The 16,175-nt window shown below is 45.8% G+C and overlaps 1 protein-coding gene across 4 annotated transcripts in view; it reads right to left on the bottom strand.

The window, feature by feature from the left end:
- Positions 1–13,376, bottom strand: part of MUS81 (MUS81 structure-specific endonuclease subunit) — a 92,906-nt gene extending 79,530 nt beyond the window's left edge. For 2 of the 4 annotated variants that reach the window (XM_029612172.1, XM_029612174.1), the window contains exons 1-2: positions 13,047–13,372; positions 8,779–9,005 (exon numbers count right to left, since the gene is read on the bottom strand). In XM_029612172.1, coding sequence (XP_029468032.1) covers positions 8,779–8,913 — 135 coding nt within the window. In that variant the 5' untranslated portion in view covers positions 8,914–9,005; positions 13,047–13,372. Of the gene's footprint in view, positions 1–8,778; positions 9,006–10,458; positions 10,550–13,046 lie in introns of all 4 variants that reach the window. The other 2 variants (XM_029612173.1, XM_029612175.1) reach the window with 2 other exon arrangements.
- Between the last annotated feature and the right edge of the window lie 2,799 nt (positions 13,377–16,175).

The following is a 16,175-nucleotide window of genomic DNA, read 5'->3' as shown; positions in this document are numbered from 1 at the left end:
TCTAGAAACATGGAGATCTGTTCTGTCAAATGGTAAAAGGAATCTACATGGGAGGGGGTGATACTGGCCCTGGTGCTTACCAACAGGGACAGTGTTTCTAATGTTGTAGTGGACGATCATCCGGGATTCGACCACCGGATGGTGTCATTCAGTAATGGGGTGCAGGAGATGAAGGCTCTTTCAAAGGTAAGGGTCCTAGACTTCAGGAAAACTGTTAAAAAAGGGAAATATCTCAGAGTCATTAGCTGGATGGGTAAGTAGAAGAGCAGTGGGCAAAATTAAAAAGAGATAAGAGCAACTAAACTTTTTATTAGGAAAGTAAATAAAGATAAGAGGAGAAAGATTTTTTAAAGAAGTAGCTGAAAAGATAAGGGGGAAAAAAGTTAGCATTCATAAACTAGAAGAGACTATAGCAAGAGAAAGATAGGTGACAATATCTGGAAAAGCTAAGAGAAGATGGGGAAAGTAGTCAGGAATGCAAACGTTTAACTAGAAGAAAAATAGCAAATATGGTAAAATGGGAGGGAGGAGACTACTTTTTTTTTTTTTTTTTAAAGATATGTTAGGGATACAAGGAAGTGCTAAAGTGGCATCGTAAGTCCTAGAGGTGAAGGAGAGGAACATGTACAGGCTGATGAGGAAAAAGTGAAACTTCTTAATAAATATTTCTGTTTGGTGTTCACAGTGGAAGGACCAGGAGCAGGACCACCGAAAACAAACACAAATAAGACTGGCAGTTAGGTAAATTCAGTTTTCAGAAAAGTGTGTTCATGAGGAGTTAACTAAAACAAGGTAAAGTGATGGGGCCGCATGGGATACATCCAAAGGTATTAAGGGAACTTAAGAGAATTTCTGGCAGCTCTGCTGGCTGACCTTTTCAATGCTTCTTTAAAGTTGGGAAGACCGGAAATGGGAGGATGTGGGTCCTAGTCATAAAAGTGGAAGTAAGGAGGAGTCTGGAACTACAGTGTAGTTAGTCTGACCTCTGTGATGAGAAAATTAATGGAATTGCTCTTAAAAGAGAGAGGACAGTGCAGTTTCTGGAATCCAATGGATTGCAAGAGCCGAGGCAGCATAATTTTACCAGAAGTAGGTCTTGTCAAATGAATCTGATAATTTTCTTTGATAGGGAGCCCAAAAGGTTGTGTAAGGGGAGAGCACTAGATGTAGTGTACTTGGATTTCAGTAAGACCTTTGACAAAAGTTCCACATAGGCAACTCATAAATAAATTGAGCACCTTTGGTATAGGCCCTAGAGTGACTGGGTTAAAAACTTGTTGAATGGGAGGAATTCACTCCGAGGAAGGAAGGTTTCTGTGTGTCTCAGGGATCGATCCTTGGACTGGTTCTTTACAACATTTTCATGAGAAACACTATAGAAGCGCACAGTAGATAGCCAGGAAGGTGGGGGAAATATGAGAAGGGATCTAGCAACGTTCAAGGAATGGTTTAGGATCTGGCAGCTAAGATTTAATGCTAAAAATTGCAGAGTTATGCATTTAGGATGCAAAAACCCAAGGAAGAAAAATTCTTCTAAGCATGAAAAAAGAGCGAAATCTGGGGGTGATCCTATCTGATGAACTTAACGTGGCCAAACAGGTGGATAAAGTGACAGCAAAAACCAAACAGATGCTTGGCTGCATAGAGAAAGGAATTAGAAGAAAAAAGGAAGTGATATTGCCCCTATGTAGGTCCCTGGTGAAACCTCATGCATCTTCAAAAGGATATAAATCGGTTGGAGCTGGTCCAGAGGGTGACTACTAAAATAGTCAGTGGTCTTCATTCTAAAGCATACTTAAGGATCTACACATGCATACCTTACAGAAAAGGCAAGATGGGGAGTTACGATAAAGACTTTTACATATCTCTAATGTTTCCATTAGAGATATGGAAATGAGCCTCTAGAAGGAGAGGCCATGGAAACCTTAGAAGTATTTAAAAGTCTCTATCGTATCTCCCCATCTTGCCTTTTCTCTAAGGTATGCATCCTTAAGTCTGTCCTCATATGCTTTAGAATGAAGACCACTGACCATTTTAGTAGCCATTCCCTGGATCAACTCCAACTGATTTATATGCTTTTGAAGGAGTAATCTCAGGAAATATTTCTTTACAGAAAGGGTAGTGGATGCATGGAACAGCCTCCCAATGGAGGTGGTGATAAAAACAGTATATGAATTGAAGACATCGTACGATAAACACAGGGGATCTCTGAGGGAGTGATGGGGATTGTAAAGCTAAATTAGTTAGGTGGATAAGACTAGATAGATCATATGGTCTCTTTCTACTATCACGTTTCTATGTCTATGTTAAATATCTTTCTACTATATTCACACCTTTCAGTAACTTCCCTTCAACACAGGTAGAAAAAAGGAATGAGCATTCAACTAGCAAGTAAGGGCCCATTTCACTAGACTAACCTTAATCCCAATTATCCTCAACAGCACACTTAGCTGTTAATCAGCTTCAAATCAGAACTAGTACTATAGTTCATGTAAGTCAGTTAACCTCCCTTAATAGTATATTTATTTATGAACATTTATGGACAACTGATATCCTGCCTTTTCCCAAATTTAGTCTCAAGGTGGATTACAATAAATTTAAATGAACAGAGGCATCTGAATTTACAATCAATTAGAATATGTAACTTAGGGTAGCACTGAAATCCAACATAGGAGATCCATTTTTGAATAGTTTATACCAGTTGTGTATCACACAGTCTCTCAACAAGTGTTCAGGTAGCTGAGCCGGAAGAGGGTCTTAGGGGAAGACCTGGATGAAAAGTCATGTCTTTGTTTGTTTTCTGAACTTGAGCTAGAATGGTTCCAGGCGTGAAGTTAGTGGTGGTAGCGTAGCGGGAGAAAGCTCGGAGTCTCATGCAGGACAATCTGGCAGCGATCAGCAGAGAGGAAAGACACGCCATTTGGGAGGACTGGCATTCGTTGAAGGCATGTAAAGGGAGAGATGTTGAGAGAGATATTCAAGGATCTGTCCATTCAGGCATCTGAAGACAATGCAGAGGATTTTAAATTTTATCCTGCTTTTTACTGGAAGTCAACATAGCTGATGTAGAATAGGCTTGATATAAGCTCTGGGAGCAGTGATACTATAGTGGTTTTTCTTAGGTCACCACCTGCAAAAATTCAGACTCCATGACAGATAAGGATAACGAATCGGAGGACGCAAGTGTTTTGCTCCTTTAAAGAAATGAACTACATCCGGATGTGCCGCTAACGCTACTCCCTGGACGAGCCATGCAAACAACCAAGCGCTGCCACCTGCACTCTGAGGGAACTACATGACAAACCCTTAGAAAGACCGGATTGTAGAAAACACAGAATATCAGACACCGAGGCCTGGGTAGGCGTGACCTCTCAGTCCAAACATCAAGTCTCAAAAACTTTCCATACTCTTAACATATGTGAGATTGGTAGAAGTCTTGCTCGATCAGAGAAGCGTAGCTACTGCGGCCGGAGAATAGCCTTTGCGACTTAACCTCTGCCTTTCAAAAGCCATGCCACTAGACAGAAGCAATCAACTTCCTCTAAACAAACAGGCCCTTGATGCAGCAGGTGTGAGAGAACTGGAAATCGCAGCGGCCCCTCCACTGCGAAATTGAAAAGGTCCGCAATCCAGGGACGTCTCAGCCATTCCGGTGCTATCAGGATGACCTCTGTTGGATGGATCTCTATCCACCTGAGCACTTTGCTGATCAATGGCCAAGGCGGGAAGACGTACAGCAGAACCTCGGTGGGCCAAGGCAGCACTAGGGCATCTACCCCTTCTGCTCCCATCTCTCTGCGAGGAGCGTAGAACTGCGGTGCTTTGGCATTCCGAAAAGTTGTCATTATGTCCATGCTGGGCGTGCCCCATGTATAGCATATGAGTTGAAAGGCGGTCTCCGCCAGCACCCATTCTCCAGGATCTAGGTGGTGACGACTGAGAAAATCTGCCTGTACATTGTCCACACCGGCGATGTGAGACGCTGCTAGGCTTACCAAGTTTTGTTCCGCCCAGCTGATCAATTGGTGAGCTTCCATCGCCACCGGTTGACTTCTAGTTCCTCCTTGGTGACTGATGTACGCCACCGTGGTCTCATTATCTGAGAGAATTCTGACTGACTTGCCCTGGAGAAGAGGATAGAATGCTTGCAACGCCAACCATACTGCCCTGCTTTCCAGTCGATTGATTGACCAGAGCGATTCGACGGGAGACCAAAGACCTTGCACCGATTTTCCTCGGCATACCACTCCCCAACCAGAGAGATTGGCATCCGTGGTGACCACAGTCCAGTCGGGGACCTCCAGGGGAACTCCTCGGGTTCAATTGTCTGTCACCAACCACCAATCGATACTGGATCATGCTGCCTCCGTAAGAGGCAAATGTAGATGAAAAAGCTCAGAGACTGGGTTCCATCGGGAAAGCAAGGGGGACTGTAAAGGCCTCATATGAGCAAAGGCCCAGGATACCAGTTCTAATGTTGAAATCATCGACCCGAGAACCTGTAAATAATCTCTGTCTCTGGGTGGGTGCTTGAGCATTAAATCTCTTACTTGGATTTGAAGCTTGGAGATGCATTCCGTGGTAAGAAAAACTCTTCCCTGCTGAGTATCAAATAGAGCACCCAAATATTCCAACGACTGAGTGGGCTCCAGTCGGCTCTTGGTGAGACTGATCACCCAGCCCAGCGATTGCGGGAGCAGAAGTACTCTCTGAATCGCCTCCTGGGCAAGTGCTTTCGATTTCGCAGGAATCAACCAATCGTCCAAGTAAGATGCACTAGCAACCCCTCCCTGCAGAGATGGGATGCCACCACCACCATCACCTTGGTGAATGTCCTGGGCGCTGTGGCCAGACCGAAGGGCAGAGCCCAAAACTGAAAATGCTGATCCAGTACCGAAAACCGAAGAAACCTCTGGTGGTCCGACCGAATGCCTACATGAAGATATGCTTCTGTGAGGTCTAAGGATGCTAGAAACTCTCCCTTGCGCACAGAGGCAATGACTGACCAGAGCATCTTAATGCGAAACCGGGGGACCCGGAGACATCTGTTTACTCTTTTCAGATCCAGAATGGGCTGAAAGGATCCCTCTTTTTTTGACACTACGAAGTAAATGGAGTAACGGCCTTTCCTTCTTGCCTCCGGAGGCACTGAGACAATGGCCCCTAGTTGCAGAAGTTGCTGCAAAGTGTCCTGCACCGCTCTTCGCTTGGTTTTGAAACCACAGGGAGAGATGAGAAATCAGTCCCGAGAACACAGTGTAAATTCTAAAGCGTAGCCTTCTCTTATCACGGTAAGGAACCACTGGTCTGTCGTTACTTTGGCCCATTCCTTGAAAAACAGAGACAGTCTGCCCCCTATCTCCGGCACCGAGGAATGGACCGGTGCCCCTTCATTGTGATGATTTTGCACAGGAAGCAGACTGGGAGTTACCAGGCCTGCCAAACCGGCGGCCCCGAAAGGACTGGGACCAGGTCTGTTGCCTGTTAGGAGCTTGCCAAAAAGGGGCCGCGGGCACTCTAGATGGGCGAAATCTTCGATTCCCTCTGAATTAGGCCCGGGACGAAAAAGAGCCTCTAGATTTCAGTCTATCCTCCAGTAACCGATGAATCTTATGATCCAATCTCTGGGGGAGAATATCTTCCAGGTCCTTACCGAAAAGTAGTTTGCCCTTGAAAGGCAAGGACCCAAGCTGTGACTTAGAGGAAACATCCGCCGACCAGTTTCTCAAGCAGAGGAGCCAACGAGCTGAGACAGCTGAAACCATGGATCTGGCCGATGTGCACAATAGATCGTGTAGTGCATCCGCGCTGTACGACACCGAAGCTTCCAGACGACCTGCCTGGACCGCCTCTTCCTCCGATAAGGCGGCGTTAGCTTGCAACTGCTGAACCCAGCGGAGACCCGCTCGTAAGGTGAAATTGCTGCAAATAGCCGCACACATGCCCAGTGCTGAAACCTCAAAAATCCTCCAACTTCCTGTCTTGCAGGTCCTTTAGTGCTGTAGCTCCAGTAACCGGGATTGTGGACATCTTGGTAACAGTGGACACTGCCGCATCTATCTTGGGTACTCAAAGCAGCTCTAAGGCATCCTCTGGCAGAGGATATAGCTTGTCCATGGCTTTACTCACTTTCAATCCCAGGTCGGAGGTATTCCATTCCCGGAAGAGCAAATTTGTAGCCAAGAAATGAAAGGGAAAAGAAGAAGCAGCACCTCTCAGACCCAGCAACACCAGATCCATAGCACCCAGTTTAGATTCCTCAGGGGGACCTTCAATGCCCAGTTCAGCTAAAATAGAAGGAATAAGGGGACCCAACTCCTCCTTTCTAAAGAGGTGCACCACCTTAGGGTCATCCCCTTCCGCAGCAAGCGCCCCACGCACTGTGCCTTGGTGTTGTAAATCAGGGTCTACATCCACTCCCTGTGTGGGCTTGGGCTGGAGGTCTGGGTCATCAGGATCAGTATCCTGACTAGAAGTATCCGTAGCAATCTGGGGAATCCCTGACCGTCGGAGACGCTTAGGCTGAGAAGGCTCCGCACCTCCCTTAGACGTAGACCGTTTCTTAGTAGAGGGCTTAGAACCTTGAGAAACGACCTTTTTACCACACTGCAGCTTCCCTAACTTCCTCTCCTTGTAAGCTTTATGGAGCAACAACATAAACTGTGACGAAGAGGAGGAGGAGGAGTCAGAGGCCCCCCTCGGAGCTATCCTCCATTGTAGGGGAATTAGGCTATAAAAGGTTCCCTGTCCATTGGGAAACCTTGCTGGGGAGAAAGAGGAGGAGGTAAAACCCCCTCCCCCAGCGCTGCACTGGTCACAACCCTGAATGACTGGAAAATGGCCCCCGTTCCCGTGCTGAACGGGAACTGATCAGCCTAGGATTGAATTGCAGCAGATGTCCCAACCGGGACCCGGGCAGACTTTGTTTTAACTAGTTTTGCTGTTTTAATATTTGTTTCAGCTCCCAATGAACCCTCTCCCCCCCCCCACCAGGATACAAGCTGAGCATAGGCCCTCCCTGGAGAGACGCGCACGGGCTGACCCGCACACACAGCAAACGGACGAACGCGGCATCACGTCGTGACAGGAAAACAAAGACAAAATAAATGAAAGAAATTTCAATGAAATTCAATGAATAAACAGCAAAATGAAAGGCAAATACCGCGCTGAGACAGGGAGTGAGGGAGAGGGAGCCGGCGCGGGAGAAAATGAAAGCAACATTTTTTTAAATTATAAAAACTTGCCCGGCAGTGGTCCAAGGTGCTGATCCCTTCGGGTGGAGTGAACCGGGCTCCCCGGTGTCCACCTGAGCTGTTAAGTAGATAAGTAGGGCCCTCGACCCTGTGAAGCAGCTGCCTCAGACCACTGGAGGATGGTTCTCTCAGAACCTAACGACCACTGTGCTGCCACAAGCCCCTTTTCTTATTTTTTTTTTTTTTTTTTTTTACATAAAGCTGAAATAAGCCAGAAAAGACAAAAAGCCCCCTAAACTAACTAAACACAAGATACCAACTAAGCACACAGCCCAGACTGTAGGTTTTGCACCTCCACCATCTGCTGGAGACAGAGGAATACTGCCGGACTTGTAGGTGACACCATCCTATATATAGGCAGAGTTTGTTTTGATAACTGCTCTGTCTTCATCTGCTGGGGGGGGGGGGGGGCAAAACCCAGGAGTCTGGACTGATCCAGGTACGTACAGGGAAAGAGAAAGTTTCACTTACACTGTACATAACCCAGTGTACCACCTGCAGTCCCTCAGTACTGACCTGTACCCAAGCCAAGATGACAGCAACAACCATACATTTCTAAGCAAGCTTCTAAGCAAACTTGCTCCTTTCCAACAAGCTGGAAGAAGGTGAAGTTGCCCAAAAAGTCAACAAAAAACTTGTTTCCCTAATTTAACTTAAGCGATCAGCATTGAAAACCTCCAATTCCACACTAGTTACAAAGCAACAGTACGATCGGCGGACTCTCCCCCCAGCAAATGCGTGGGTCTCTGGACTGATCTGTGATACCACAGGAATGAAACTTAGCACATAAGAACCAATATTCCTTTCCCTGTACGTACCCAGATCAGTCCAGACTCCTGGGATGTACCTAAGCGCCCCTTAACTCGGGTGGGCCGTGGAGAGTTCCGCTCGTAGAACACTCTCACATGGAACATAGAGTTGTTAGCAGAAAAAAAAGAAATCAGCCAAATTAAAAAAGGGGATCTACTAAAAGAAAACAGCCATCCTGAGCCTGAAGCTGCCTCAGCAGCCTCATGAAGGGGAGGGATCTGGACCTCCAGATTTACACCCCATGGAAGAAAGAGGAGAGCATATAAAAGGGTCACCAACCCCCAGCTCGTCCTCCTCGACCAGACAGGGAAGGTCCTCGGGACCCAAAAACCCCTAGGAGGAAGGCTCATAAATCCAAAACAGTCTCCTGACCACAGCACTGCAGGTTTTGCACCATTTACCATCTGCTGGAGACCGAAATACTAAGGGACTGCAGGTGGCACACTGGGTTATGTACAGTGTCAGTGAAACTTTCTCTGTCTCCATCTGCTGGCAGGGAGGCAAAACCCACGAGTGTGGACTGATCTGGGTACATACAGAGTAGACATGGTTCGCTTTAATTATTTGTTTTTTTAGTTTTGTATAATGTCTAGATTTAAAGGTCAATGTCAATCACACAATATTTGTTTTTGTCAACTGCCAAAAATGTATGATCGAATGGGATATAAACTTTAAATAAGCAAACTACAGGAAACTTTAAATAAGCAAACTGCACCTTCTGGTAAACAAACTGTGTTTGCTTCCCTTTCTCCGCAGCTGCATCTCTCCACTCTGTCAGCCACTTCAAGAAAAGAGGATTGGGACATACAAGCACAGGCTTCTTCCGGCCAAACATCACAGACCTGGGCATTTCAGGTGACTAGGAGCAGACACGCCCATACTTTACTCAAGTATGTTACAGCCGCTTCATGGATCCCAGTGCCTTATTCGTAATTAGCAGCCCTGAAAGAGAGGAGTGGACAACAAAAAGGATTTGATTCCAAACCATAAGCAATGTTCCCTCTTAGGATTGAATTGTTCATGAGCAAAAATACCGCATTTTTCGCTCCATAAGACGCACCTGACCATAAGAAGCACCTAGAGGGAAATTTTAAAAGAAAAAAAATCGCACAAAAAGACACACACATTCTTATTCCTCTCATTCACTCTCCAGACTCTCACGTTCATACAAACTGACTCAATTCTCCTCTTCCACTCCTATACTCATCTCAGTAACTACAAACCAGACAACCTTCGCTGCCAAATACTTTAAGAAGTAACACAAACCCCTGAAAAAAAAAGACATATAGAATCTTGTCATACCATACCAAACCAACACTATCTCAAGAATCAAAAAGCAGCAGCCTTATCTATGACACGGCAGCAATGCAAATATTATACCATATCTTAGAACACTAATACACCACCTACTGAGGTTAACAGAATAAACTGTAGTGCTTCAAAGCCTTACAGAAAAACTACATGCTATCAGAAATACTGCACCTCAGTTATACATGCAGAACACAGACAGATCCTTACCTAATACAGAATAAGGGACTCCACATTAAAAATAGAAATATGCAGAAAAGAATAAAATGAAAAACCTGAGAAATTAGACTCTGAAGAGTGGAATACTGAGAAAAGAACAAAATAAAAACATATAATGCACATTCCCAATCAGGAAAAATTCAAAATAATTTTTTTTTTACATTTGTTGTCTGAGCTTATTTTTCTACTCAGTTGGTGCCAGCCTTTTTTTTTTTTTTTTTGCCACATTCCCTTTCTCGGTCTTTTCCCATTTCCTTTTAGAGTCTTTTTTTTTTTTTTTTTATTTCTTCTCTCTCCACCTGTCTTCTTCCCTTCCTCCCTCAAACATACACTCAGGCTCTCAGTCTCACTTGCTCTTTCACACACATACACACAGGCTTTCACTCTCACATGCTCTCTCACATACACAGTTTCTGTGTCTCATTTGCTATAACATATATGCACATACACAAGCTCTCAACTCATGCTCACACACATACTCTACAGCAGTGGTTCTCAACCTTTTTTCCGTCATGACACACCTGACAGATGATGCTCACGTGCGTGACACATTGCACACTACATTTAACAGCCTTACTAAAAAAAAAAAAAGAAATCCTAGATATTTTATGGTTGAAAATGATGCAGAGAAAGACAACATATTCTTTAATTTCAATAACTGTTTATAAAATATCATTATTACATATTTTTTTCACAAAAATGTTAATCTTTGCTTCTGCATCAGTGAGAAATCTGGGATTGATATGCATATGTCATGCAAAGTTTTTCGATACAGACACTCATACATTTCACTGTCAACCTCAGAAAGTTCTGACCTCTTCTGGAATTTATACAAAGAAGAGATAGGAAAATTCCCCTTTCAACTCACCATACAGAAAATATATTCAAATTCTGATATCCCCTCAGTAATAGTACATCAGAATCCCTTCCCTGCCAGACAGTTTGCGAAACATGAAAACCTGTTAAAAAGACATTTAGAAATTATATAGCATACCAGCCATACCATAAGAGAACACCCAGGGCTTGAAAGGCAACAACCTTACCTAAGAAAAAGTAAGACTACAAATATAGAACACAATTCACTAACTATTGGAAAAACAAAGCAAGCCAGACTGCTCTAGATCCCTACACAGAATCTACATCCTAGTTAGCAGAATCCCTCATCTCTGTCAAATATCCAGAATGCAGATTGACCCTTATCTAATACAGAACAAAATACCATAAATTATAAACAAAGATACAGAGGAAAAACGGGGAAAAGCAAGAACAGGGAGTGATGATGGGGAATTTTAAGTACCAGGCTTCTTACTCTGCACTCTCCTCAGGCAGCAAGCACATGTGGCTGTTATAGAAAGCATAGGCGTGTATGTCAAATATTTGGTGACACACCTTCCATCCCTTGGTGATACACCAGTGTGTCTCGACATACTGGTTGAGAACCACTGCTCTACAGGGCCTCAGCCTCCCTCTTGTCTTTGGACCTCCTCTTCATGGGTCATCACAGGATGGGATCTGCGTTGGCCCCGATCTTCTTGGGCCAACACATGACGGGATCCACAATGACCCTGCTATGGGACTCCTCTTCTCAGCTCGCTGCAGAATGGGCTCCATGGTGACCCTGATCTTCTCAGGCCCCCCACAAGATGAAATTCGTGGCAGCCCTGCCACAGGTACACAGATGCTGCTTCTCGTCTCCACACAGGCTGACACATCTCCTTCTTCCTGCCCGTATGACTCTGGCAACTTTTTATTCTGGGGCTTCAAGTGCAGGAAGGAGGAGGATCACTAGAGTTTTGAGAGGTTGGCTTAGAGACCGGTAATTCCTTCAGAATTCTGTAGTTTCTAGGCCAAACCTGGAGAGTTTCCAGACATGCTGCCGGTTTCTTTTTTACTTCAGGCTGTGATGGGATGAGTTCCACCATGGCCCCACCAGTCTTCCTGCGCTGAGGGGTAAAAGCTGTGCGTGGCTGCACATGCACACAGCTCTTAGAGGGAACATTGCATACAAGTGATCTGATTCAGTTATCACATGGAATTGCCTTTGTTTTGGCCAAACTGTAAACTCCATGGAGTACAGACTATCTCTTATGTGTATCTTACAGTGCAGCACTGTACATTAAGATCCAACCAAGAAGGCAAATACTCTCACTCGGTTTAATATGCATGTTAATGTGGTATAAAAATGTTAAATAAATAAATAAATAAATACTATGCACTAAGAGCACCATGTCATCAGGGTCAAGCTGAGCCAGTCCTGGTTTGCTCCTTATCTTTCCCTGCCATTTTATCTATGGGATTTATAGTTTCAATGTATCTAAAACACAAGTTAACAAAAAACATATTTGTGATTAATCTCCAAGAGCTATGCAATTGCATTTCAAAAACTATGAAAACTAGAGGACACCAAATGAAGTTAGTAAGCTGTACATTTAAAACTAATAGAAAATATTTTTATGCAATGCATAACTAAGCTCTGGAATTCGTTTCCAGAGGATATGGAGAAAGCCATTAACATAGCCACGTTTAAAAAAATGTTTGGACAAGTTCCTGGAGGAAATGTTTGTAAACCATTAAGGTGGAGTTGCAGAAATCCACTGATTAACCCTCTGATAAGCAGCATAGAATCTATCTACCCTTTGGGATCCTGTCAAGTACTTGTGACCTGGATTGGCCACTGAAACAGGATACTGGGCTTGATGGACCTTTGGTCCGAGTCTGACCCAGTATGGCAAATGTTATATTCTAAGGGAGATTAGTTCTTGAAATCTTATCACAACAGTATTTAAATTACTTGGATAAAAACATAATTTGTATTGATGTTTCTTTTTACATTTCCAAATGAACTAGCATAGTAACCAAAACACTATTCAATTATTCCGTTTTTCTAAAAAAAAAAAAAAAAGGCAGGCAGGCACTACATCTCCATGCTTTTGTCTCCATGCTGGTAGGGGGCTGCGGGAGTTAAAACCAGGACTAGATCAGCCGGATCGTTATACTGGGGCGACAACTTTAAGAACTATGGGTGGGGAAAGAGAAGGCGCTACGCTACCTTTCTGAGACATTCTGCGAGTCAACAGGGGAAGGAGGTGGTGAAAGTAACCCTTGCCCTGGTTGCTGCCCTTGCGACACGGAAGTATCTAATCATTTGGATAAACAATAGGATTGCCAAACACTCCCATATATATATATATATATATATATATATATATATATATATATATATATATATATATATATATATAGACTAAAACCAGAACTGGATCGACTTGTGCTTTATGTATATATATACATGGCTTTGTAGTTCCAAGTACTCAATGAATGAGAACAGAACCTACGAGCCACACGAATGACACGGGGGTAGAAGCAGAACTAGTTTAGCCTGCCACCGATTACTCTGTGCCCTTTCACCAGGCCATCCAACACTGCCTCCCTATAGGCTGAAAAGGGTTATTCTACCTTGAAAAGGGAACGCCATGCACTCCACTTAAAAGCATTAATCCTGGTTTCAACTGTAGTTAAGACTTTCTTGTTACCCAACTCTCCCAGCTTAGAAGCCGCGCCGAATGACACAGAGCGCGCACGGACAGGAGCAGGACAAGACAAGGATTCACTGCGCCATCCCGCGGTTGGAGGAGGAAACTGCAATCTATTAATGAGCAAAGGGGACGTTTACAGTTGCCAACCTCGCTTATTTACCGCGAGATTGGGCTTCTTTTTGTAGTCATTCGCGGGTTTTTTTTTCCGATTCGCGGGTTGCTTTTAATTGGGCTATTTTTTTCTGCCAGTCGCGTTTTTTTGGGCTTGTTGGGCAGGACTTGTGCTCTGAATCATGTTGCAGTGATCTGCTGCTGCGAAGAAGCCTGTCCATAGCGGCGCACCCTATCCCTATATTGCAGCAGTAAGCCAATCAGAGCAGAATGCAAGCCTTGTTAATTCACACGACACATTTTGTGGGCAGACCCGGCCAGCACAGCATCGCACGTGGGCGGAACGGGAAGGCCAGTAGCACAGCATTGGAGTGCAACAGCAAAGGAATATAGAGTGTGCAGCTACGGCCAGGTATCAGGAGGGGAGGAATGAGAGTGTGGGGGCCAGAGATGTGCTCGGAGGGGTTAGGGAGGGGGGAATGAGTGTGTTGGGGCCAGAGATGTGCTTGGAGGGGGGTGAGGAGAGGGGAATGAGAGTGTGGAGGCTAGAGATGTGCTCGGAGGGGGGTGGGGAGAGGGGAATGAGTATGTGAGTGCCAGAGATGTGCTCAGAGGGGGAAATCAGTGTGTGCGGGCCAGAGATGTGCTCGGAGGGGTTAGGGAGGGGGGAATGAGTATGTGGGGGCCAGAGATGTGCTTGGAGGGGTTAGGGAGGGGAGAATGAGAGTGTGGGGGCCAGAGATGTGCTCGGAGGGGTTAGGGAGGGGGGAATGAGAGTGTGGGGGCCAGAGATGTGCTCGGAGGGGAGAATGAGAGTGTGGGGGCCAGAGATGTGCTGGGAGGGGAGAATTGTGTGTGGGGCCAGAGATGTGCTCGGAGGGGTTAGGGAGGGGGGAATGAGAGTGTGGGGCCCAGAGATGTGCTCGGAGGGGAGAATCAGTGTGTGTGGGGCCAGAGATGTGCTTGGAGGGGTTAGGGAGGGGGGAATGAGAGTGTGGGGGCCAGAGATGTGCTCGGAGGGGGGGTGGGGAGGGGGGAATGAGAGTGTGGGGGCCAGAGATGTGCTCGGAGGGGGGTGGGGAGAGGGAAATGAGTATGCGAGGGCGTTAAATGCTATAAAAAATAAAAAGTTTCAATCTCACGTGTTTTGGGCTTTTTTTGGGCTTGTTTTTTTGGAAAAAAAGTGCTTGTTCTTTCATGAAAACCTGGCAACACTGTTACATGCAGAATAGCAAAGCGGCTCAGGGGCACTGAATCGAGGTTCCCGCGCCCTGGATCTTTCTTGGGGGGTCTCTTCGAATGCTGCAGGCTCAGAGCCGCCTGCGTTGTTTTGTGATCTCGCACGTTCTGCATTTCCAAGCAACCCGGAATCCCTTTCGTGCCTGGTTTTCCAGAAAAAATCTGCAGCTCTTCAAACATAAATTCCCATCCTCGCCTCGAGGCACAGCTGTGAAAATGGAAGGCAGCTCTTAAGCAATATTACAGTGTTCATTAACATATTACTGTTATCGAGCTCCTTTTCCTGACCATAGATTGACACCAGCTTCCTTTACCTATCCTTGTCGATTTTCTCTCTTTCCATCTTTCCCTTTAGTAAACATCCTGCAGTCAGCTCATCACACTAATGCTATAGTACTAGATGGCTTCAGGTTATCTAGGTCAACTGGATCCAGTCCTGACTTAAGTCTGGCTACATGCATGGATTTGTATTTCTAGATTTTAAAGGAAACCAAACTATAGATTCGTGCTTATAGAGGAGATAAAATCAGCACTGGAGCATCTATCCTATCTGACCTGGAGTCACCTGGTAAGACTACAACCATCTGAAGTCATTTCTTCCTTTAATTCCTGTTCCTTAAAAAAGAAAGTCATCTTCTTGTGCATGTATTTGCAGATAGATTTTGCCATTTATATGGTGCTATCCAAGGGATGGCTTGAGGCAATCGCTGCCTGAGGTGAGGGAAGAGATGGTGCTTCCCCAACACAGAAGCGCAGCGCAGTGCAGGACAAATCACTAACGGGCCGATACAGAAAAACCTGTGAGAGAGCCGGCGAGCGCTCGCTCTCCCGGTGCGCACCCAGGCCACTCTACTGGGCGCGCGATTCAGTATCGGCCCGTATGCAAATGAGGGCCCACGGTAAAAGGAGGCGCTAGGGACACTAGCGTGTCCCTAGCGCCTCCTTTTTGACAGAAGTGGCGGCTGACCGGCTCCCGGACGACCGAAACGGCGCCTGCGAAAGGACTGTGAATAAGCTTGTTGCCGGTTTGCGCTGTGCCGAAAGGAAGACGCCGAGCCCCGAGAGGTTCTAGAACGACGACCGCCTCGAAAGCGAGAACGAGAAGCCGTAACTCCCCTGGTCCTTGGTCTATCTTCTGGGAGCCGATGCACCTTATTCTCTCCCAAGGACTCAATCAGATCTTCTAACTCCTTGCCAAATAACAGTCTACCCTTAAAGGGCAACGAACCCAAGCGGGCCTTAGAAGTCACATCCGCCGCCCAATGACGGAGCCACAGCAGACGACGTGCCGCCACCGCGGACACCATTGTCCTGGCCAAGGTGCGAAGCAGGTCATAAAAGGCATCAGCACTATAGGCAATGTCCGCTTCCAAACGCCCCGCCTGGCGTGCCTCCTCAGGCGACAGAGACTCATTGGCCAGAAGTTGTTGCGCCCAACGAAGGCCAGCCCGTTAGGAAAAATTACTGCAAATGGCCGCGTGCATACCTAACGCCGAGACCTTGAAGATCCTCTTGAGCTGAATCTCCAACTTCCTGTCCTGTAAGTCCTTGAGCGCAGTGCCCCCGGTGACCGGGATGGTGGTCTTCTTCGTGACCACCGCTACTGTCAAATCTATCTTTGGCATACGTAACATCTCCAGGGCGTCTTCCAGCATAGGATATAGCTTATCCATCGCCTTCACCACCTTCAGCCCTAAAT

This window comes from Rhinatrema bivittatum, chromosome 8, assembly GCF_901001135.1.
Source record: "Rhinatrema bivittatum chromosome 8, aRhiBiv1.1, whole genome shotgun sequence".
Classification (NCBI taxonomy): Eukaryota; Metazoa; Chordata; class Amphibia; order Gymnophiona; family Rhinatrematidae; genus Rhinatrema; species Rhinatrema bivittatum.
The sequence above is the reverse complement of the archived record's forward strand: the minus strand, read 5'-3'. Positions and strand labels throughout refer to the sequence as shown.